Here is a 24956-nt window from a genome sequence, read left to right on the forward strand (position 1 = left end):
ATTTGTAAAAAAGGAAGTGTTAGTTTAACATCAGATAACCAAAAATTCATATAGTACTTGGGAAAATTCCACAGACTTGTTCCTTATCCCAGTTTTTTTTTTACAGCACCATCAACCAAATCTCCCAAGCTAAAAACCTCAGTCATTTCTTGTTGCTTGTTCTTCCTCAATTCCCACATCCAGTAAGTCATGAAGTAGTTTTGTATTCTACCTCAAAAAGATGGCTTGGATCTCAGAGCCGTCAGATTTGTATTCACTGCCTTCCTCATCTCTTGCCTGGCAAGAAGTTTCTAACTTTTCTCTTTCCACCAACTTCTTACCAGGCTACTCCATTTTTACCCTGCAACTAAGAACATAATTCTACAAAATGAATCAAAGCCTAAATTCTCTGTATACAGTGCCACTTATTCCCCATGTAAAATTGTAAACTCCTACATTAACTTTTTCTGATCAAGTCCCTGTCCTCCCTGATTCATTTTCCATTCAGCAGTCTTAGACCTGTGAACAACACTAGGCTCTCTGAAGACACTTTGACATTAGACATATTATTCTCTCTGCCTAAATTGTGCAAATGTTTCTTGCTAACATATTCAGTTCCTGCATATGAATAGAGAGAATTTGATAGCAAGGAACACTATGCATATGAAATTGTTTGGTTTCTAATTTCATATATCAATTGGGGAGATGTGAAAAGGCAAGGGACATTTTTATGTCTTCTTATTTTTTCCACTTGATGACTTATTTTTTTTATACTGTCATAAGCAAACACTACACAAATACTGAAAACTTCACAAAATGAATACATAGCTTAAGTATTTTGGAAAAGGTATACTCCTTTGTAACTGTCCATCTACATCAAGAAATAGAACTTTGCTAGCCACCCCAGAAATCCCACTATGTGCCCTATCCCAATCTCAAATGCTTTTCTCCCCAAAAGTAACCACCATTCTTACTTGTATAGAAATTGCTTTCTTGTGTGTCTTTATAGTTTTATCACCTGAGTATACATCCCTAGACACAATAGCTTGGTTTTAAAGTATTTTTTTCCAAATTTCCTTTAAAACATTTGACGTAAGTTCCTCCTTCTCCTTTTTTCCCTCTTCTTATAATTTACCTATTCAAAGACCTGGGACACTTTTCTGTAGAATTTTATGAAGGCTTGGTTTTGTTAATTGCATATTCATGGTAGAATTCACCATGTTTCTCTGTCTTTTGTACTTCCAACAAATTGGCAGCTGGATCCAGAGACTTTATAATACTCATATTCAATCTCTTTGATGAAACCTTAGGTGGTGGTGTGTTCATTCAGCGGGAGGCACATAATGTCTTGTTGTTGTCAAGAATGTCAAACGTCTAAGATTTTAGAGTGTTTGCACGCTAACTAGTCAGTCTGTCACTTGTGTTAGCAGAAGACACAAAACTCAATGGCACAGCAGTCAGCATGAGCTTCATGTTTACATGGGTTCCCATTGCCCCCGAGGCAAGTCCCATGGAAGTGATTGGAAAGTACAAACAGGTCGATACTGTATCAAAAGAGATTTGTGTCACAGTTGCAGAACTCTGAGCTTATGAAATCCCATTTTTATAAAAAGGGCTGCTAACAAATCTGCCCTCCACCCTAGAAGGATAAACTGTCTTGATATTCCATTGCTGCTTTCTATGCAAACATTCTTGGAAAAAAAAAATAATTCTGAAGAAAAGCTGGCACATGCCATGCACAAACAACATGGAATTGTCTCCCAACATTATTCTCTATTATTGTGATGTCATTTGCAATTACTAGTCAATGATGCTGAATATCTAGAACCATTAATTCATAAAGACTTTCAGAATGACAATGCTCTAATTTTTTAAAATAAATATTATTTTTAGGAAAGTTTTAGGTTCACAGAAAAAAATGTGAATAAAATACAGCATTATTATATAGCGTATGCTCCATTTCCCCTATTATTTTAACATCTTACATTATTATGGTACACATTTATTACAATTAATGAATCAAAATTGGTTGGTACTATAATTTTAAAATTATTTTCACTTATTCATTGGAACACCTTATAAGACATAGTGCCTGATACAGACTGACATCTAATCCCCAATATGCTGGTATTTGGAGGTGGGGTCTTTGGGAGATGATTAAGTCATAAGAGTAGACTCCTCATGAATGGAATTAGTGACTCTATAAAAAAGAACCTAGAGAGATCCCTTGCCCCTTCTGCTGTTTGAAAACATAGCAAGATACTGGCCTAAGGGGTGGGCCCTCACAAGACACTCAATTTGCTGATACCTTGATATTGGACTTCCCAGCCTCCAAAACTGTGAGTAACAAATTTCTGGCATTTATGAATCACCCAGTCGATGGTAAATTGCTGTAGAAGACCAAACAGACTAAGGCACTACCTTTAATCTGTTATTTCATTACCTGGTGTTACAGTTCATAAAGGAAAAGGAGGAATGCTTATTTTCTTTTAGATACATTTTCAGAAAAGTGAATTGGTCTTCTGTTATTGTCCAAAGATGAGAAATTTATATCATTTAATATTATTATGAACTCATAGTTTTATATGTATTTTATGGATTATAATCAGTTATAATTATCATTTTTGAAATATAAGTTACCCCATCATTGACCAGGAAGGGTCTCTTCCAATTGGTTCCTGAACCCTTTTGACATGAACTTAGTAGTTTTTGATAGCTTCCTCACTGTGTGCTATGATACGATGTTTCAGGCTCCTTATCTATTTCTTGTCCTATGCCTAGAATATGAAATTTCTCCAAGAATTCCTGGTTTGTCTTTGTGTAAAACTATAATTTAAGACCACAATCTAGGTGAGAACTCCCTGTGGAACACTCAACAACCTTTCAGAACTTAAACAGTTATCTGTTCCTACAACTTCCTTCTCCAATATTCATCAGGCAAATTTATGTGCTTCACCCCTGTGTACACACAGAGTGCTGTTGATACCCCCATTATGGTCTTCATTACTTTCTAATATTCAGAATCTTAATGATGGTTCCATTGTTGCATCTTAAACGTGTTATTCCTTTGCTCCTTTGTATGTTTGTCTTTCACAGTAGTTGTGAACTACTAAGGAGCCAGGTCATGTTTTACACATCTCCATGTCCCCACAGCAAGGAGTAGCTTTGAATATACTGCAAGTACAGATTGCTGAATGAATGACCCCAAAATAGGCAAATGATGATATTTTAAGAGGATATTTAAAAGTCTAATATATTTTATATCTTGTAAGTAATTTATGTACAGTCTTAGAAGATACTATAATGATTACTTCTCTGTAAAATTTCTATAAAGGGGAAACATAGAGAAAAATGTTTCATAATTAAGTTGTTCACTTGAAAGTGCTGAAGACATACACACAAACATAGACACAAAGTTCATCTCTAAGTAACAATTAATGTCAGAAGAAAAATTCATTTTTTTCCAAAATGGAAGGTGCCAATGTATGACCAGAAAATGAGGTAGCTTTATAATAAGATTAGATGTGTAATGCATAAAGTTTTAAAACAGATGGTTTACTCTTGAAGAAACAAAGATACAGGCATTCACTTGCAAGTTACTGTAAATCGTCCTTGGCAAGCCATCTTTTTCTTAGTGGCAATCTTGTCATTAGACTAAGAGTGGAAATGATAAAGGAAGTAACTACCATAAGATTAAGAACCTTGTCTATTTTGCTCACCACTGTGTCTCCAGCACCTTGAACAATGTTTCTCAAATTGTAGGTGGACAATAAACAGTTGTAGAATAGATAATTGCATGGATGGATGAATAGATGGATGGGTGGATGGATGGATGGATGAATGGATGGGTGAATGAGGGTGAAAGCATAGAGACTTAAAGAATTTTTTGAGGAAGAAAAGTCAAGTGCAAATTTAAAAATACGTTTACATTAGGATTGTTTGGTTGTATCTGCATTATTAATTTATGCACAGAATCTCATTTGATTCTATATATCTGTTTGAAAAGATTCGCTAGCACCTAAGAGAAGGCACCTAAGAGAATGCTGATTTTAAGACTTTTAGGGTACTTAAAGTACTTTTTTTTAAGCAGATTTTACAATTATAAATATCTGAATTATGCTGCAGTTACTTTTGAGAAATACTCTTTCTTAGCTAATATTCTTGTCATAAAGAAACCTTAGAGAGAGAATGTTATTCTCAAATCAAAATGTTAGACCATGTTGCCATGGATAGTACTTTAAACAAGGAGGTAATTGGTACCACTTTTTGAAAAAATACTTTAAACAGATTGGGATATTGATCTTGGGAATAAGAGAGATCTTGTTGTGGTTGTTGTTTTAATATTTCCTCCATCACTTTTGTCTATGTGACTTTGGGCAAGTTATTTCACTGTAGTTACTTCATCTATAAAACAGAGGTAATACTCAGAGTGATTTGACCAGTAGGTGACAGAAGACATAAGAATGCCTCACACACTGAAAACACTAATTAATAAGTTAATGTAATTATTTGAAAATTTGTACTATTTGAAGTAGTAAATAGCTACTTAGAAACTTGTGACTTGCATAAGGATACTTAAATAAGAAAAGCATTTAAATTGCTTGTCTACAAGTCCATGGCCTCAATTTTTGTTATATTTGTAGTCCTGATTGTATCCACAGATATCAATAGAATGCCTATTGTGTATGTTTGAATTTAATATTAAGAGCATCATAAGTAACATCAGACCTTGTTGTCACTAGAGGAGATGACTAAAGCAAATATTTGGTTTTTTATAAATTAATTAAGTCTGTGTTTTGTGTTTTTTTATGGCCAAATATTTAGACAGATATTGAAGTGTATCTTGGCAGGCTTGTCAAATCCAAGCCTGATACTTTGGCTCTCTTATTTCTGAGATTGCTCATCCTTTTCATTTAAAAATAACAACAGACTAGTCACAGAAGCAGTCACCTCTAACTTCTGCATCCTCAAAGGGCATTTCCCATATGCTTTTCAACAGAGGCAGCTGTTTTCAGTCATGATTTCATAGAGGCCCATTTTCTTTCATTAAATTTTGAATGGGGAAACATCACATTTATAAAAGACCTCAGACATGAAACTGTCACTCTCAATTGTACATTAAAATGCTAGCAAGCAGTTTTCTCATCTAAACTTTGGTGATGAGTAGTTATTCCTTTAGAAAGAGAAAAATGCAGTTTTTAATATGCTGTGCAACACAGGGAACATATTGAAGAAGAGTTCTGGATTCAGAAAAACAATAAAACCTGATACTGAGGGATAGCTATGAGCCAGACCTTTTGTTAAGCAAGTTGTAGAGATATACTTCTCAAAACAATCCTAGGATTTGGAGACCTTAACATCTTACAGATAAAGATACTGAGACACAGAAAGGTTAAATAATTTACCCAACATAATACTGCTAAAAGCTAGGATGTGAACTTAGGCAGTGTTTTAGTTTGCTAGGAATGCCATTACAAAGTACCACAGACTGGGTGGCTTAAACAACAGATATTTATTTTCTCACAATTCTGGAGCTGGAAGTATGAGATCAAGGGGTCTGCAGCTTTGGCTTCTTCTGAGATCCCTCTCCTTGGCTTGTAGATGACCAGCTTTTCTCTGTGTCTTCTCATGGTCTTTTCTGTTGTCAGGTCTGTACCCTCATCTTTTCTTCTTTTAAAAAGCACTGGTCATATTGGATTGGATTAGGGCCCAACTTAATAACCTCAGTTTAGCCTAATTACCTCTTTAAAAACCCTATCCCCAAATACAGTCCCATTCTGAGTCAGTATGGGTTAGGACTTCAGCATATACATACACTACGGGGGTTTGGCTGGGCACAATGGCTCACATCTGTCATCCTAGCACTTTGGGAGGCAAAGACGGGAGTATTACTTGAGGCCAGGATTTCGAAATCAGCCACAGCAACACAATGAGACCCCGATCTCTACTGGAAAAAAAAATTAGGTTGGTGTGGTGGTGTGTAGCTGTAATCCTAGACACAAGAGTCTGATGTGGGAGGATCCTTTGAACCCAGGAGTTCAAGACTGCAGTGAGCTGTGATCACACCACTGCACTCCAGCCTGGGCAATGGAGCAAGAATCCGTCTCATAAACAAACAAATACATACATGAATAAATTTAGGGAGCGGTCATATTTAGCCAACAATAGACTGACTGAAGTTATATCTTTATGTACTATGTAGTACCAATTGTTTAATCAATTTTAATATTAAATGTTTGTGCTTATATATTATTTACCATTCCTAAACTTATATTACAAATATTTCCCATAATTGCACTAATGATAATATGATGAAATTGATTATCTTTTGTTGATTCAACTTTTAAGCATTTAGCAGAGATTTTTCCTATTTTGCAGAACAGGAACGTAATATTAAATAATTTGTGCAAGGTAAATAAGTGATGGAGACAGCAGTCAAACTAAGATTGTGAGACTACAGAACCCAAATGTAATCACTAGGCTGCATTGTCCTAACCAAGTTGGCTCTCTGTGGAGGAGAATACTCATCATCACATGGACAACGTTAATAAACATTACGATGCTTTGATTCAGGTGTAGCTTCAGTTGTACGAAAGTGCCAACAACTAATAATTTCTTTTTACTTCAGCTCTATCTATATCTACACAAAGTTTAATTCAAAAGTTTTCAAACATTCTTGCTATTTTAGCATTTATGTATTGTATCTAATTTCAGTTAAAAGTCAGTTCCCCAAATCATTGGAGCTTAATGTGTTTATCTGATAGGAAAAAAAATGAACTCAATATTATATTTTAAATAGCTATTAAAGATTATTAAAATGTCTATTTGAAACGCAGGCTTCAAAATATAAGCCTCCCTGTATAAATGCGTAGAAAACAAATACACACACACGCGCGCGCAGTTTAGAGATGATAGAATTTTCGACTTACAAAGTTTTTGAAATATTTACACTTACAATTGAAATTTTGTGTGATTATGTAGATGAATCTGCCAAAGCTTCCAACTTAGTCTGTGTAATCTGTTAAAAAGAAACACTTCAGACAAATTAAATTTGACAGAGTTTATTTAAGTAAAGAATGTTCATGAATTGGGCAGCACTCAGATCAGGAGTGGTTCAGAGATCCTCACCCAGCAATGTGAGCAGGCAGAATTCATAGATGGACAAGTAAGTATTATGCAGAAACAGTTTAAATTGTTACAGCTTAGCATTTGCCTTATTTAGACATAATGTGATCAATTGGTAGCCTGTGATTGACTGAGGCCTATCTGCTATGATTGGCTGTGATTCAGCTAATTATTATAAGAATATACTCTTAAGTTAGTTTGCAGTGTGTTTACTAATTAGGTCACAGTTTGCTGCATAGAAATTCAAGGTACAGAGACAACTTTGGGCCAATTTAATTTAATTTTACAAACCTAACGCCTGTGTAATAAGTCTGTGATACAGGAATATAGTCTTGATAAGGTCAGGAGATGAAGAATCAACTGGGAATGTAGAGATTTGAAGGGGGACGATTAACTCTCCACCCAGCTCAGGAAAATATAAAGGACAAAAAATATATATGGTTAATTCTAGGGAGGTGAGCTAAGTAGTCCTTTTTTCAATGGAACTCAAGGTGTTCACTGCTAAGAAGTCACGGGTTGAGAGCTGGCCAAGTGGCCAGTGATGATTGAAATGGCCTGCAGATTCTTAGAAAGTAGAACTCATAGCAACACTAGCATCAAAGAGACTAGCTGGAAATGGCTGAAAGTTAGCAGTTTGTTGGGATGACCTGATCAGTTTCTTACCTCTTGAGTATTATTTCATGCTGTGTGTAATTAGTATGAATTCTACTCTACTCCAGTCAGTATATGACATTTCACATTATTTTTGTTTTTTCAAATCTAATTGGATGAGACTTTGAGTCCCTCCTTGCCAGGAGTATTAAGTAATACTTGGAATATTAAGAACAGTGAGAAAAATGAAAGCAGAATTCCAAAGCAAACGTACTATTTCTACAAGCAGCAGGGATATGTAATGTTTGCTCTGTGTTTATTAATGTGTTTTTATTCTGGTAAACTTTTAAATACTATGTCATAGTTAAGAATGTTTTCTGCTTTAGATATTCTCAGACGTGCTGTGAAGGGCAGGGACAGAAATTAATTGCCTAGGGAAATTTAATGGAAAGCTTTACTGATAGAGAGGCTACAATTTGCTACTATATTTGTCACCGTCAGAAAACACATAAATTCTGCAGTCATAACCAGCAGAAGGGACTTTCTAATACCCCCCCCCTCCCACCACCGTAGTTCTCTGTTCCCTACTCTTCTCTGTGATACTACAGGTTTATTTGACTTCAAGACCTTAGGTAATCAACATGACATTTGTTGATACTTACCTGATGAAATGTATTAATATTTTTGTGGATAATATCTAATTGTGTATGAGTTCTTAAGACACTGGAGTAGAAGTTAAGAATTTGGATATTTTTGACTGATTACAGAAGGTTTTAACAAAAATGGATAGGTATATTTTAAAAGAGATGCTAATTTTAAAGAAATGTAATAAACATGGATTTGATGCATAATTTTAGTAGGAAAAAATCTGGGAAATTTTCTAACTATGTAAAAAGTATGTAAAAAGTTTTACATACGTAGGTAGGAACATATAATTACTTTTAATGTGCATAAAATCATTCCTAAACACTTATTAAATATTTAGGAATTGTGTGGTACTGTAACACTTTAATCTTAAGGCAAACGAAGGAACATTTAAGGAACTAGTCTTCATTTCTATTAAGGATCAATTTTTTAAAAGTCAACTAAGAAGAAAAGAATTAGGGATTTATGTCAAATACAGAAAAAATTAAAAGCTGTTAAAATAGTTGTGGAATGAAGCATAAATTTAGAAATAGTGAAGACTGACTTTTCTGACATGATCTAGAGGTAAAAGGATAACCCGGTGAGCTAGCACAGCCTCATCTAATCTTTGATTGAGGGACATCCATTGAAAATTCCAGATTTATAACTGCAGATTTCACATTGTCTCTAAAATACTATGCAGGAGAAATGGTTATAACATTTCTTGTCATTTTTAAAAGTCATGATTTTTTTTCCTAGACTTACTGCTAATATGGTATGGGAAGTTAATTTTTTTGTGTTCCATATCTTTTGATTTCACTCATCAAATGTCGCAAAGCAAAACAAATTGTCCCTTGAGTTGGAAGAGTTTTGAATCATTCAAGGCTTTAATAATATCCGAATGTATTTACTACTTGAACAAAGCAACTATAGAAGCCAACATTGACAATGAAAATCAATCAGTTTTACTGAGCAGAAGCTTACACCATGAGGAGGAAGATATATCTTTAGGAGGGTATTCACTCTTTGGTTGACAAAATAGGCAGAATTTCTAGAACTAAACTGTTACTGAGCCAGAACCAGAGTCAGCATTTTGTCTTTGCTAGGGCATTCTTTTTTTTTTCTTTTTTTTTTTGAGAAAAACCTTTATTTGATATCAAAGACATCGCCAGTAACTCAGAAATTAGATTTTATTTTATTTTGTTTACTTTTTTATTATACTTCAAGTTCTGGGGTACATGTGCAGAACGTGCGGTTTTGTTACATAGGTATACACGTGCCATGGTGGTTTGCTGCACCCATCAACCCGTCACCTACATTAGGTATTTCACCTAATGCTCTCCCTCCCCTAGGGCATTCTTATAATTTCTGTTTACTACTGTGGTCCTTGTACATAAATCATGATTGTGTTGTTCAAACAATTTTTTTTAATAGCAAGTTCATAAAATTATTTTCCATGGGAAATGATATCTAAAAAGACCTGAAGCATTGCTTTCCACTTTTTGATTCCATTCCATTTCATAGTCATTATTAAATTTAGGGCTATAATATACACACATAAAGTATAAGGAACTGTTTCTGAAATTTAGGAATAAATTGCAAATTGCATGAGCAAGATATAAATGTACCAAAGGTTACATAACAGAGAGATTAAAAGGAACAGTTCTTATGTAATGATATTATAATTATTTTTCTGCTCAGATTGTCCACAGGCAGTTCATCTGCCTGGCTATTATCAGAGATAATATTTGTAAAACTTAGCATCTGTTAAATACTTACTATTGGTCAGCCAGTTTTCTTATATCTTCTAACCCCTATTATGGTTCTATAATAGAAGTATTGGTATCTCTTTTTTAAAGATGAAGGAACTGAGGCTCAATAAGATTAAGCAACCTGATCGAAGCCACAAAGCTAGCAAGCACAAAGGCTAGGTTTGGAGTCCAACTTTGCCTGGCAGACAAGCCCACATTTCCTGCCATTATACTTTCCCATAAATAAGTCCATATGTTTAAAAGTTGTTTTTATTTTCTTAAAATTTTCTAAAACAGTGGAAAATGTTGTGCTACTCAGATTTTTTCTGATAGCTGAAAGGTGAGGGACAATGGATAACTAACATGATTGTGTGGCCTTATCAGACATTATAACATGTAGTTTACACTTCTAGATATCTCTTCACTTTTTATCCAGATCTGCTAATATTGGCTCAAACCACTTTATTTACTCTTTTTCATCCTTAAGCACTCCTATCATTATTAACTCGTTTCCTTTAATTGTTTTTATTTGTAATCAGTACACATGGCTCATGGTCTGCACCAGAGTTTCCTTTTGAGATGTTTCAAGATATTTGTTCACAGAAAGATTATAAGAATGGAGAAAATGTGACTATGAATACCAAAAAACAGAGACCAAAATAAGGCAGGATGTGTTCTTTTAGGTATAAGAATTGTGTATTTATCTCCTGTAACTCTTTCTTAAAATGCTTCAGTTCCACGTGTCCCTCTACATACAAAAGATTAGAGCAACACATCTTGGGTTGAGAGATTTGCTATGATATTTTTTCTAGTATTTACATTATTTTTCTGGGTTGGAGAAAGGGATGTAAGAAATAAATAAATAGGATCTTCACTATCATTATCATAAAATAATTTACTATGGACCAACTTGTGGGTGGCCTTGTTCAAAATGACTTGGACATACGTTCTCAGCATTAACATGGAATGATGTCCAGAGTTCACATAATAAAAAGATATTTGTTAGGCTAATGCTTAGTTATGCATACTATTTTGCAAGGGTAATAAACAAAATGAATAATGACAGAGACTTATTTTGGACACTAGAATCTCAGTTACAACAGCAAATCCCTCCAATTCTAGAATCTTTACAAGGGAGTACCTATTGCTTGTAATCTGACCTTCCATGAAGATAAGACACATGTCTCTAAGAATAATACAATACACACCCTGGAATGAGAAGTATATAAATATTACAACACAATTAATTCAAATATAAATATATTTAGTAATATGCAAATACAGAATGTTCTTAGTTATATTTTACTTTTTCTAGTAGATAAGAGCACTTGAAGCATCCTCTTCTGCATTAGTTGGTCCTTCTTTATGTGTTCAGCATTGTTCTTGGTTCATACCTATCACACATTCTAGAGCCCTTATTATTTGCAGGTTATTTGCAGCTTGTGGTAATATGTGATCCAAATGCCATCCCAAGTGACACTGAAAAATTACTAATGATGTTACTCTTTTACAAATAAACCTCTTATTTTACCCAAGTATGCTTCATCTGTGCTTTCTCTGTTGACATTATAAATGTGTTTCTCCATCTCGAGATAAACCAATGGCCTTTTACAGTTTTTGATAAGAAGAGTCACTTCCTGAGTGGGATGGAAGCTATTGATAAGACTGTTTTGGAATGATGGATCTTACGACATGTTGTAGGCAAAAGAGTCATAATACATCCTCCATCACCACATTTATCATTGTGACCTAGATCACTAAATAATTATTGTATACACATTTAAAGAAAACTTTGTGATAATGAATGAAAGAATTTTACTTTTTAGACCATATGATGTCAGAATGTATTTATAGTCTCTCTTGAAGAGCTCAAAGAGGTAGATAAGGGCACTCAAAGAGGTAACAGTTCAACCATTAGAACGGTGTTTGAAGGAGGAATTATAGAGCCCTAGAGCCCGACTTTTCCAGGTGGTGCAATTTTAAACAAATTGCTGTGTACAAGCAATGCATATCACTGCTGAGTTTTATCACTCTTTTCTATTGTCCTAGGCATTTATCTCTTCACTCCAAGAAACTCACTGTCTTAGGAGTACTCATAGTGGCTTAGAGTTCCCAATTTGATGCCAGACATGAGTAATTCCATGTATCCCTTGCCTATTCCTCTCCACTTTTGCTCCATTAGGATTCTACTCTTCTATTGATTATTTGCAGTATGCTTAGTCCTAAGATTTATGAGACTGGGTGGGAAGAGTCTGAATAGAGGCCCACATATTTTATTGTTTATTATAAACCAACTAGAGATTACTAAATAAAATGTCATATTTTCCCATTTTGACAGACATATCTTTGTAACAACCTGGATGACCAGGTGCAATGTTAGAACTTTTGGAGTCCTCAGGAATATGTTGGCGTGGAGAGAAATGGCTCCATTCTACAGTCTCTCCTCCATCCACTTCTAGCATATATTGTGAGAGGTCTTACATGCAAGTTTTTGGACACTCTAGCCTACATGTCCAGGATCTGTATAGTTTCCCATCACACATTGACACCTGGACCACCCATTCCTTCCTACATATATGCACATTGGTGGCACAATCTGCTGTCTGGGGATTGAACTGGGGATGATGACATTACGGTTTCTGGATAAAGACTTGGGGTTATTTGCAAAGGAAATTCTGGGATCACAGGGTCTGGAAGGGGAGAGTGCAGAATCTAAATGGACCTTTTTCTTCACTCCACAGACTTTGTACAGTGGGGAAAGATGTGGCCAGAGAAGGACAAGAGTGATACTTGTTGGTTTACTGCCACTCTCCTGGTCACATAAGACACATAAGTTAACAGACCAAAGTGCTTGACCTTCTAGGGCTATATTCTGGGATAAAGAGAGACAGGTTAGCAATACTAAATCTAATAAATGTATGAATGATATAATATGGTAGAAGGTAAGAAGTAGTGGGGAAAATATGAGAATTGAAGCAGGTAGAAGTGTAGGGGCTACAGTGTTCAACAGGTTTATCAGGGTTGGCCTCAACTGAGAAAGAGATATTTGAACAAAAACTTGAAGGTAGTGAGGGAGTTTGCCAAGAAGATAACAAGATGAAGGGAAACTCAGATTTTAGGGGCATAATGCACAATTTAAGGTAGAACTATAATTTTCATGTGAAAGAGAACTGATGACTAGATCATATACTGTAGTTCTGTCTAATAGAATTGTAAGGCCATAGAATGTAATTTAAAATGTTTGTTTTGCCACAGTAAGAAAGTAAAAAGAAACAACTGATAATAACTTTAATAATACATTTTATTTAACTCAATTTATCTCAAATGTTATCATTTCATCATATAATCTTCAAAATCCAGAGTGTATTTTGTACTTACAGTACATCTAAATTTAGACCAGCTACACTTCATTTGCTCACTAGCCACATATGGCTAGTGGTTATTGCACCGAACAGCATGAAGATTTTGATGCATCAGTAAAAGGATTTTGTCTGTTACTCTGAGTGACTTAGGAGATGTTTCAGAGTTTTAAACATTGAAGTGTTGTAATTTGATTTATGTCTTTAAAATACCTTGGCTAGCCTGAATTTAGAATACACCATAAGGATCAGGAATAGACACAGGGAGACCTATTGCAATAATCTAAATGAGGAATGATGATGGCTCAGGTGGGAGCCATGGATGACGTAAAAAGTAGTTGAATTTCTGATCATTCTGAATGTAGAACAAATAGTATGGATCACACTTGGGGTGTCAGAGGAGAGTCAAAGATGACTGAAATTTTGGCCTGAAAGTGAGAAAAGATGGAAAAACCTTAACTGAGATGAGGAAGGCTGCCAGAGGGGTGAAGGAAGAAAGGAGTTCAGCCATTAATAGGTATATCTGAAAAGCATACTAGACGTCCAAATAAGGATGGTGAGTAAACAGTTGGGTATAAATCTGGAGTTTGGGGAAAGTATAGAGATAAATGTTTGGAGATCACCAACTTTGAAACTGAATAAGATCACCAAGGGAGTGAGAATAGACAGAGGGGGGAAATAAGTACCAAAAACTGAGCCTTGGAGCATCTGAAATGAAAAGGGTTAGTTAGAATAACATGAAATTAGTGTTAAAATAATACCAAATACTTGAGTATTTTTGTATCATTTTTAGTTTTTTTTTTAAATTCTGACAACTATTTATCATCATTTTATCGAAAAACTTAATGTTTAGATGAAACTCAGGCTTTCTTCATGACAGTTTTGCTTTAAAATGTCTCACAAACCCTCAAATAATTAACTCATCATACATGGGTAAATTTAAACAGTGGGCAGTAAAAATTAAAAATGTGATTGGAATGAATTTATAGCCAACAAGTTTTTTTTTTGAGACAGAGTCTTGCTCTGTCACCAGGGTAAAGTTCAGTGGCACAATCTTGGCTCACTGCAACCTCCGCCTCCCGGGTTCAAGTGATTCTCCTGCCTCAGCCTCCCAAGTAGCTGGGACGACAGGCGCCTGCCACCACACCCGGCTAATTTTTTGTATTTTTAGTAGAGATGGGGTTTCACCATGTTGGCCAGAATGGTCTCGATCTCTTGACCTCATGATCCACTTGCTTCGGCCTCCCAAAGTGCTGGGATTGCAGGTGTGAGCCACCGCGCCCGGCCACAACAGTTAGTTTTTAATACAGGTTGTTTATGTTTGTGTTCCCTGGAGATGTACAGGGCAATCGTTATTTGATAAATATAGCACTAAACACCAATAAAGCCTTTTTAAATCTATCCTACAATTTACAAACTAACATGGCTTTGTTTTACTTATGCTCACCAATTTGCTTTTTTATGTAAAGTCTGACTGATGGTTGTGCGTCCTTAACTTACTGTAGTCTGTTGATAAGCAAGACCTTTATTCATTTAACTATATTCAAATCTCAGGTATGAAGAAGGTCTCATAAACAAAATCCATTATTTTACTATAAGCATATTCATAACTGTTTAAAAGAACTACAACATGTAGTTCAAATGAGATTTTAACCCTTTGTGATCTTTTTATGAAGCCAATTATTTAGAATATGATATGGAAAATAATGTATTAAGCTAAAAACTGAAAATTAGAGTTTAATAACTCATTTTAATCTAAGTTGCTACATATACATAGTGACAAATCAGTTTCATAACACAGACAATTGTTTGTGTTTGTGTCTTTTCAGTCTGTTCGAGAAGTCACAGGCTACGTGTTAGTGGCTCTTAATCAGTTTCGTTACCTGCCTCTGGAGAATTTACGCATTATTCGTGGAACGAAACTTTATGAGGATCGATATGCCTTGGCAATATTTTTAAACTACAGAAAAGATGGAAACTTTGGACTTCAAGAACTTGGATTGAAGAACTTGACAGGTAAGGAATATATACATAATGGCAGATATGCTTTCATTATCAGTATAAGGCAATGTACACAAAAATGTATATGTAGGGTTACTGTCATATTTGTTACATTAAGGAACACTCTAGGGCATTTAAATATCAGTGGTTTGTTCATTTTATGAGCAATGATGCCCCGTGATGCCCTTGTTTTTATTTAAAGATTTTGTAAGTGCAGTGTGAAGGATACCATAATACTGTATCTCAGCTGAACAGGAGTAAACTCTGGAAATGCTCTGTAACTGAAAGCTGAGATATGAAACATGCTGTGTTTGGTGGTTTCAGGTGAACAGTGGACCATATCATCAAATCTTTGCAATAATGCAATAACAAATAGAGCTTAGTAATACCCAAGCTATTATATCTATTTCCATGAATCTTTAGTTTTCTGCACAATCACCTTATTTTTGGAAAGTATATCTAATTTATACAGTTTTGATTTCTCTTATTCAGTAGCTCACTAAATGCTATCAGCAATTCTTTCTCAGAATACTTCAATAACATCAGATCATCAGAGTAGTTTTTTCTCATTAAGATTGGAAATATATGATGTAAGAAACCTAAAATTATCATCCTTCTGTGAAAAACACTCAATAGGAATTTATTTTGTAAGCTGGTTCTTGCCATCCCACTGTTACTTTTCAGTTCGCATAGCTCAGAGTATGTAAAAGTCCTTGTAGGAGGCTTTTTGGTATAATGGTTCTAATCATGAATTTTGTTCATGTATACCTGTAATCAAAATGAACTGATTACTGAGATTGCACCATTGCTCTCCACTCTGGGCAACAAGAGTGAAACACCATCTCAAAAAATAAATAAATAAGTAAATAAAATAAAAGCTAATTAGTGAATAATTAGCACCTAACTGTGAGATAAAGGAGTTTACACTTTTAATTTACTATAATTAATATAATCAATATATTTTGCATCCAAACATGTAGTGGTTTTATATGTACTTTGAGTCCAATAAGCAGTAATAATTCTTGACATTTAAATATTAAGCAGTTTAGAGATATGGCCTTAAAATATAACAAAGAGTAAGATGAATATTGTCAGAATATTGAAATCATTTGTTTCTTATATATGAAGTAGATATTAAATTTATAGTTTTAAGTTAGACATAGCTTCATAGTTAGCCAGACATGTGAGATAAAATTGGGATATTTTGGGTGAAGAAAGGAATACTGATTGTGTTATTTATTTTGGACATGATTGCTATAGAGTTGATGAAATAATGGTGAATGCAAAATGTTCAGAATTTATAGATTCCTTCATCAACATTTTCACTTTTATTTATTTCAAAGATAGTTTTCTTACTGAAGAATAGAGTTTTATACTAAATTGCTACTTATATAGAAATAATGATAGGAGAAAGAATTTTGGAAATGAAATGTGTAGAGAACAATTGAATGATTGAAATTAGGAATCTAAAAATACTGTAATACGATCCAGTTAAAACCTGCATAGGAAGCATTGTGTTTTCATCATGATTTCTTTCTGAATATATTAAAGAAAAAAATTGAATAAGTTTCTTTGCAAACTTTTTATAATACTTGAATCTTATTATTCCATAAGATGTGCTGTTTGAGGATTCTTTCCACATAGAGAATTCATCTTTAAATAGTTCCCTTATATATTTTCACATTTAATACCAGTACTACTAAATTATTAAAACAGAGTTATTTAATCCATCAAAATGACGCCACATTTAAACATACCTCATAGTGAGCATGTGCATAACTTGTATTACTTAAGATTGTGACAGTTGTTCAACTTGTGCATACCAAAATATAGCACTATTATTTCAAGAATATTATTATTCACTTTGCATGGAAGCTGTGATATTTTCTTGTGCCGTAGTACAAATGGATAATTAATAAGTGATTAAGAAAATGAGCTGATTGTTTAGAAAAATAGATACTCATTCAAAAGGTATTAATTTCTTTGAGTGAATTGAAGAAAGTGCAACAAAATGGTAGAAATTTAGGCTAATATGGACATTTTTCAGATATTTCATTTATTAGGTGGTTGACTGCTCTCTGCCAAAATTATTCTGTAAGGGAGTCAGTCTAGGGTCATTGAACTTTAGGTGTTCTGATCGATAGTGTTACTCCAGTTGTGAGAATCAGAAGTTACACGGACGCATGATTGTGTTTGTGTGCAAGAATATGCAAGAAATGACAGAAGACACCTAACTGTTCACATGAAGAAGAATATGGGATAAAATTTGCTCTATGGCAAAAGCTTAAAAGGCTAAATGTTCTAGGTAACCCTATTAAAGCAACAAACAAGTGTCATAATTAAGTTCAGGTAAGATTGATCTTGTGCTTTGGAAAAATATTTGTTTTATGTTGCTTGTGTTATGCAAAGCAAAAAATTTTAAAACAACATTTTTATATTCTATTAAGGGCAGAGCTACTGGACTGGCCTTAATTTTTTATACCTGGTATAAAATGAGGGGAAATAGCAAATCTGCTGATTAGTCGGATACCTCACTGCCTAATCTACCATACTGTATTAAATTTTTAACTCCATTCTTAAAGGAGCAGCACCATGAGCATCATCCAGGAACTTAGAAATGCAAATCCTTGGGCCTCACCTGAAACCTACTGAATGAGAAACTCTGGGGGTGGGGCCCAGCAACTTGTGTGTTAAGTATCCCTGTAGTGATGCTGATGATTACTACAATTTGAGAAGCACTAATCTAATTAATGGTATGTTACCAAGAGATGGTAGCACAATATCCAGTGAAATTCTTCACAGTTATTTGCTGAAATAATTTTTATTCATCTATCATCTTGCAGAGAGAAAGGAAGAGATGGGACAGGAACAGATAAGGTTTTGCTTTCATGACAAGAAATACACTGTATATTTGGGTGAAAATGAAAATAACACATGGGGATCCTGGGGAGCCACTTGGGTATAAAATGACTTAAAGATAAGGAAGATGCTGGGAATAAATTTTTCTATAATCATTTTGCCAAATACCAACTTTATATATTGATAAACCATTAAAAAGGCAATAGTAATTCATGATGAATTTTCTTCTTAAGCAAAATTTTATTTTTAAGTACTTGCAACAAGGTAAATAACCAGTAACAATTATGGGGATGGGAAGTGCACAGAGTGTTGTAACCAAGAGTTTTGAGGTGAAGACTTTAAAGATTCTTTTGTGTATATTTGTATATGGTTTGCATTTCTACTGAAAGCTTTTTCACTGTTTGATATTAGAATAGTATGTGTATAGAACAGCACATTAGCTTTCTGCAAACTTTGTATAACAGAGAAATTTAGTTAACACAAAGACTGTCATTATACACTAGTTAATGGTTGGATGTCACTGAGACATATACAGATTAATTCCCACAGTAAAAATTCCTATTAATTAGCTTGATATTCACCAAAAGTTGCTGCATGGCCTAAAAAATTACTGCAGATATTACTTACATATTTTCATGTTGGTTGTGCCCGAGACAATAAATGGATTTAAACCTATTTTTCTGGCCAAGCAGAAACATTTGTTTTACTGCTGCTTCTCACATTTCCCAGTATGCATAGGGTAGACGATAAGTAGAGGGGAAAAGAGGCAGTTGCCTAGACTAAAAATAGGCCACACAATCTATGAAGGACTGAGGAACTTATATTGGCATACTCTAGGTCTAGGTGTCCTGTTAACACTGCCTTACTTTTTTCTTGCCAGTGGAGAGGTTATACTTCCATCAGTGCATCCCTTCAAGCATATGATCATCTATATCTTGAGGCCATTGGGAAGGTCCCTACTGCATCAGAGAAGTCCATATCTGGACAGGGGACACCATGTCTTCCATTAAGGTCGCTTGCCCATGGCCGTGGTTCTTATTAATCACTCTTGCTGAGGATGTCCTGCTGACTTTTCTTAATCACCTCTTTCTTAACCAAACATTCCTATTCAAATCGACATTTAATAGTATATATACAATCTTAATTAATTCTATAAGCTTCTACTTGTTTAGTCACTAGTCTGGCCAAACCCTAAAAGGAATTAAATGGGCCATAAAACCCACTATTACTTTCTCCCTTCTGCAATTTATAAAATCACCTCATCTGTTACTAACTGTTGGTAATATGATACAATGTAATCTACATGTTATATTGTAGATACAAAGGAATCTTTCATAAATACTTAAGTTTAATTCTATTCTATTTATGTCCCAAACAGGAAGATAAACACTTAAGTTCATATCTATTTTGTTTATATCTTAAAAGGAAAGATAAATACTTAAGTTCATATCTATTTTATTTGTATCCATATAAAGTAGATAAATGTAGTTTGATCTTGATATGGAATGATAACTTAGGTACAAATTTAATACACCTATACATATATTTATCACACTAAATTTCACCTTAAATAATTGAATTTTCACTTTATAAATTATGAGGATATCTTTAGAGGAGGTGATATTTGGGATGATGTGAAAGTACAATAGGTGTTTTTTAAAAATTAACTGAACCCTCTACATATTTTCAGACCAACACATTCACATGTTTTCATCTTTATTTGACATTTTGTGGACATTTTAATCGTTTTGTTAACTGTATACTGGATCATCTTGATTAGATTATTATTTGAGGTATGGACAAACAAAAATTTAAAACAAAAAGTAAAATACCAAAGTTATTCCTAGAAGTCCTCAATAGAAATGAAAATAATATATGAAGTTTGCTGGATTCTGGTAGATGAAAAATAGAATAGAAAGCTTGATGGCGCATGCCTGTGGTCCCAGTTGCTCAGGAAGCTGAAGCAGGAGGATCCCTTGAGCCTGGAAGTTTGAGGCTGCAGTGAGCTATGATCACGCCACTGCACTCCAGCTTGGGTGGCACAGAGGGACCCTGTCCCAAAATAAATAAATAAATAAAATGCTCCATCCAGAAACTACAACATCTAAATGATGTAAAATGTGAAAGAGGTGATATCTGAACATCACACTTGAATGTCTGCCTGCAAATGTGCATAAGTTATTTATTAAAATAGTACATCAAAGTAACATAGTACCTTTTCACATTTAAGTCTCTCAAGCTTCTTTGGCATTATTCAGTAACAGTCAAATAGATAACCTAATGTCAAAAAGGACAAGTCACCTGTCATTGACTCAGTATATGTCATAGAGTGATGTGCAATTGTGAAATCAGAAAAGCTCTCTGTGCAAATGCCTGGCCTACCACCTACAGTCTGGGTGTCTCTCTGAGACTCAGATTTTTTATCTGGAAAATTGTGAAGAAAATTCCACCTCATAGTGTTGTAATGAGTGTTAAAGAAAGAAAGCAGGGAACTTGTCAATTAAAGCATCTTTCACATTGGGGGTGTTTAGAAATCTTAGTGTTCTTTCCTTGCATCTGTTTTGTTTATAGTTTTCCTTTGTTTCACCACATTGAGAAAACTATTGTATTTGTTTCTGCGTATCTGGATAGATTCCTGTTGTTTCCTTGGGGCTTGGGTGTGACCTGTTTAGACAAAAAAAGTGTTCCAAATTTCAGTGTGTCTTCTAACTACTTTGTGCATAAGATCTGTTTCTCTGGTGATGAGAAGCCTGAGGCTGGCCTTTGTCTACTCTCAGGAAGAGTGCTGTCTTTGCTACCTTACAGCACTTCTCTCCTGTCTTTCAGTGTTTCATGCCAAGCACCTGTTGCCCCAGCCCTTTATTTCAAATCTCCATCATCATGTTTCATCCTTCATTGGCCCTGACATTTGTCTTGACCTACACAAGAGACATATTCATTCTGAGTTCTTTTTCTTACACGAGAGTTGCTAAGCATTCTTCAACTACCCTGTGAAAGGTCTTGGTAATGTTTGAGTGGATTCAACTAGGCTAGTTCAGGCATTGTTGTTAAACAGAATGTTTAACAAAAGTACTACAAATGTTTACATTAGAAGATCTATTCAGCATATTGTGATATTTGCAGCCAAAAAAAAATTAAGAATACTCTTAGCTTCAGGATAAATTGCTTGGAAAATGATTAGATCAAAACTAATCTATAGGGAAGCTTGCATGAGTCAGAGAGAATCAGTGAAAAGAGTGGCACGTTCTTTGGAAAGAGTCAATTTTTAGATCAGGTCCACAATTTCTGGAAATGATACTCTCATCAGTGTTTTAAAGAGCATTGTTTGCTTGTCATGTCAGACTGTGTATTGACTAGAAAAATGAGAACTCCAATATGTATTTATGTCAGTACATAGAAACATATATTTGAAAAGAGGAAATGTTATAATTAAGGGATCAGAGATTTATAAGGGCCATTTCAGCAAATTTTGCTGGGACTTATGCTCAGACAACTGATTCTTTAGAGAGCTGATGAGTAGATTTATACAACTGAATGAAGGAGAAATGAGAATTTCTCCTCCTGCTGTACCAAGAATCACAGATAATAAGGAGAGAAATCTGAGGAGAAATAAGCCAAAATAAGTGGTGGGGTTGGGTGTTCAGGGAATAGAATCATCCTTTCTCCTCTGCTCACATGTTGTCAGTCATGACTAGCAAGATGATCTGCTCAGGGCATATAATTCAACTCCCTTAATTTATGACCCCTTCAAGAATCTTAAAGATGCCTCACTCTTTGAAGAACATTCTATTTAATCCCTAGAGCATCCTTTAGAAAATATTAGGGGAAGCCTAGCATTATGGAATCTCTCAGGAAACTTCCCTACTTGGAATCTTAAACCTTTGTGATCATTCTTACTTTTTCTTAAGATGCACTAAAATCTGTATTTTCCCTTCCCTAAGAGAGGAAGCTTATATATCCTAAGGAAAAAACATGTATAAGGGCGACAAACCCCCTTGCTTAAAGCTCATTTATTGAGGAAACATGCTTGTTCGCTTTGGTGTGTAGAAAAAGAGGAAAATCTTTGCTCCTCAGAGTCCCGAATGTAGTACTAGAAAGTGAATGGTTATAATATAACCATGGGTCCATTGTTTTGCTCTGAGGAAAACAGGAAATATGTCTGAGTACTCACCTCTCCACCCTTACCCCAGGACATTAGCTTCATCTGGCTTTCAGACCCTGAACTGCAAAGAATTGCAGAATTCTCCGCATCTATCCCCAGTTACCAAGGGAGGCACAGCAATGCTGGGACCAGAATCACTGGATTGTTGCACTTTCTGATTTCATGGCAGAGGACTTGTAACAGTAAGAATACTATTTGGGAATAAACCAAATCTATCTATCTATCATCTATCTATCTATCTATTTGTTTTGTTTTGAGACAGAGTCTCGCTCTGTCGCCCAGGCTGAAGTGCAGTGGTGCTGTCTGGGCTCACTGCAAGTTCCACCTCCCGGGTTCACGCCATTCTCCTGCCTCAACCTCCCGAGTAGCTGGGACTACAGGCACCCGCCACTACGCCCTGTTAACTTTTTGTATTTTCAGTAGAGATGAGGTTTCACCGTGTTAGCCAGGATGGTCTCGATCTCCTGACCTTGTGATCCACCCGCCTCGGCCTTCCAAAGTGCTGGGATTACAGGCATGGGTCACCGCGCCCAGTCACCAAATCTATATTTTAGAGGGAATGAAGAGTGCATGCTACTTTTGACAGACGTCTATGGCAGTTTTTTAAAGTGTGTAAATATGTCATCAAGTTTAGTCAGAGGAGGCAGCCTCAAGCTTGGCAGAACCTAAAACCCTCAGTCAGAGTTCAGAAATGAGGCTACATGTTGTTCTCTTCCAACATTTACCAAAGGCATGATAATTGTAATATCCCATATGTTATAGAAGTTTATACTTCGCAAAATGCTTTCAGTATCCTTTCAAAAAATCTGTTTCATACACAGCCCTGTAATGTTGACCTGGCAGATATCTTTATTATAATTTTACATCTAAGAAAACCAGGCCAAAGGTCTTGTGGCTAATCAGGTGAACCTTGTGCTGGAATCTAGATCTATTTACCCGTTCTTCATATTATGTCACTCCCAAAAATTGTTTAAGACAATTTCTTCAGGCAAAACTATAGTCAGTGAACCATTAATTTGGCTGAAAAATGTAAACAACCCAAGCTTAAGCAGTAGGTCTTAAGGTTGTATTTTAGAAAGAATTTGTTTTGATCATTGTGTAATACTTGAATATGTCATATATGGTAAGTTGACAATAAAATACAAGCAAACATACAACAATATTGTAAATACTGAATTTGATTTTTTTAATTACTCATTCTATAGCCACTGTCATTCAACTATGGCTTTTTGAAAATCAAGCTTGCTAAACTCTTAGCTGCAATGCACCAACATTTATTAATAGACCTAATTTTACTGGTAAAAATTTAGGATTCTTTGGGAAAGTAATGTCAATTCAAATACTTATTAGCTTTGTTTTGTTCTACTTGTACATTCAAGTAGTTGTGCTGAGATATGAGCTATTCTAAATTATCTCTACATGCCTGTCTTCTCTCAGTAAATATTATATTTCTGACAATTGTTTACCTTCTATCTGCCATGTGAAGCCAATTATTATTATTATTTTTATAGTCAAGCATGTGTGTGGAGTCAGGAGGCTCCAGTTTAATCTGTTTTCTTCTCAAAAGCTGCACTGTCCAATAGAACTTTCTTGGGATGATAGCAATATTCAATGTGTGCTACACAACAGGGGAGCCAGTAGCCAAATGTGGCTGTTGAGTCGTCTGAACGAGACTGCTACGAATGAAGAAGTGAATTTTTATTTTTATCTAATTTTAATTAATTTTAATTTAAACAGCCATATTTGGCTAATGGCAATCATATTGGACAGTGCAGCACTAAAGGGACTACACTTCTACTAAATCCAATCCAGCAGGCAAGGACTTACGAGCAGAATAACATGGAGAATCACAAGACAGGCTCAGAATCTGGGCTCCCTGAGTCAAATTCTATTCTGAGGCAAGTGATTCAACTTTCTAAACTTCAGTTTCCTCATCTTCAAATGAACATAACGAGAACGCTCAGTTGTAAGATGATTATAAAAGTTAAATTATGAAGTACATATTGAACATTACATGCAGTTCTGGAAATAAATGTGATTTATTATTTTTTAGGAGAAGTTTGATTTTGGTAAACAAAAAAGTAGACACACTGTATTTTTATAATTATTGAAAGCATGTTAGGCTTATATCATCAAATTGTAGAACGCAGAATGTGTCATTTATGATTTGGGACCTAACTAGGTTTTCTGTTTGAGTCAGCAGAGTTCTGGATGGCATGCATTGCTTCTCAATATGTTTTAAGCTGCTGTGACTTGGGTTTTCCGTTGGTCAGAAAAATGACACTTTAAAAATGAATTTTTTTACTTTTACCTTTAGTTTCCACAGTATAAGTATCTATTTGAATTAGAAATAGATCTCAAACAGATATGGTTTGGCTGTGTTCCCGCCCAAATCTCATCTTGAATTGTAGTTCCCATAATCCCCACGTGTCACAGGAGGGACCAGGTGGAGATAATTGAATCATGGGGTTGGTTTTCTCCTTTCTGTTCTCATGATACTGAGTT

At 34.9% G+C, this 24956-nt stretch overlaps 1 protein-coding gene across 1 annotated transcript in view; it reads left to right on the forward strand.

Annotated features, from left to right (window-relative positions):
- The window catches only part of ERBB4 (erb-b2 receptor tyrosine kinase 4), a 1169376-nt gene that overhangs the window by 597223 nt on the left and 547197 nt on the right, over positions 1-24956 (forward strand). Inside the window, exon 3 of the mRNA XM_011932361.1 lies at positions 15259-15445. Within this exon, the coding sequence (XP_011787751.1) occupies positions 15259-15445 (187 nt within the window). The remainder of the gene's footprint in view (positions 1-15258; positions 15446-24956) is intronic.

Source organism: Colobus angolensis, unplaced genomic scaffold, assembly GCF_000951035.1.
Source record: "Colobus angolensis palliatus isolate OR3802 unplaced genomic scaffold, Cang.pa_1.0 Scaffold95, whole genome shotgun sequence".
Lineage (NCBI taxonomy): Eukaryota > Metazoa > Chordata > Mammalia > Primates > Cercopithecidae > Colobus > Colobus angolensis.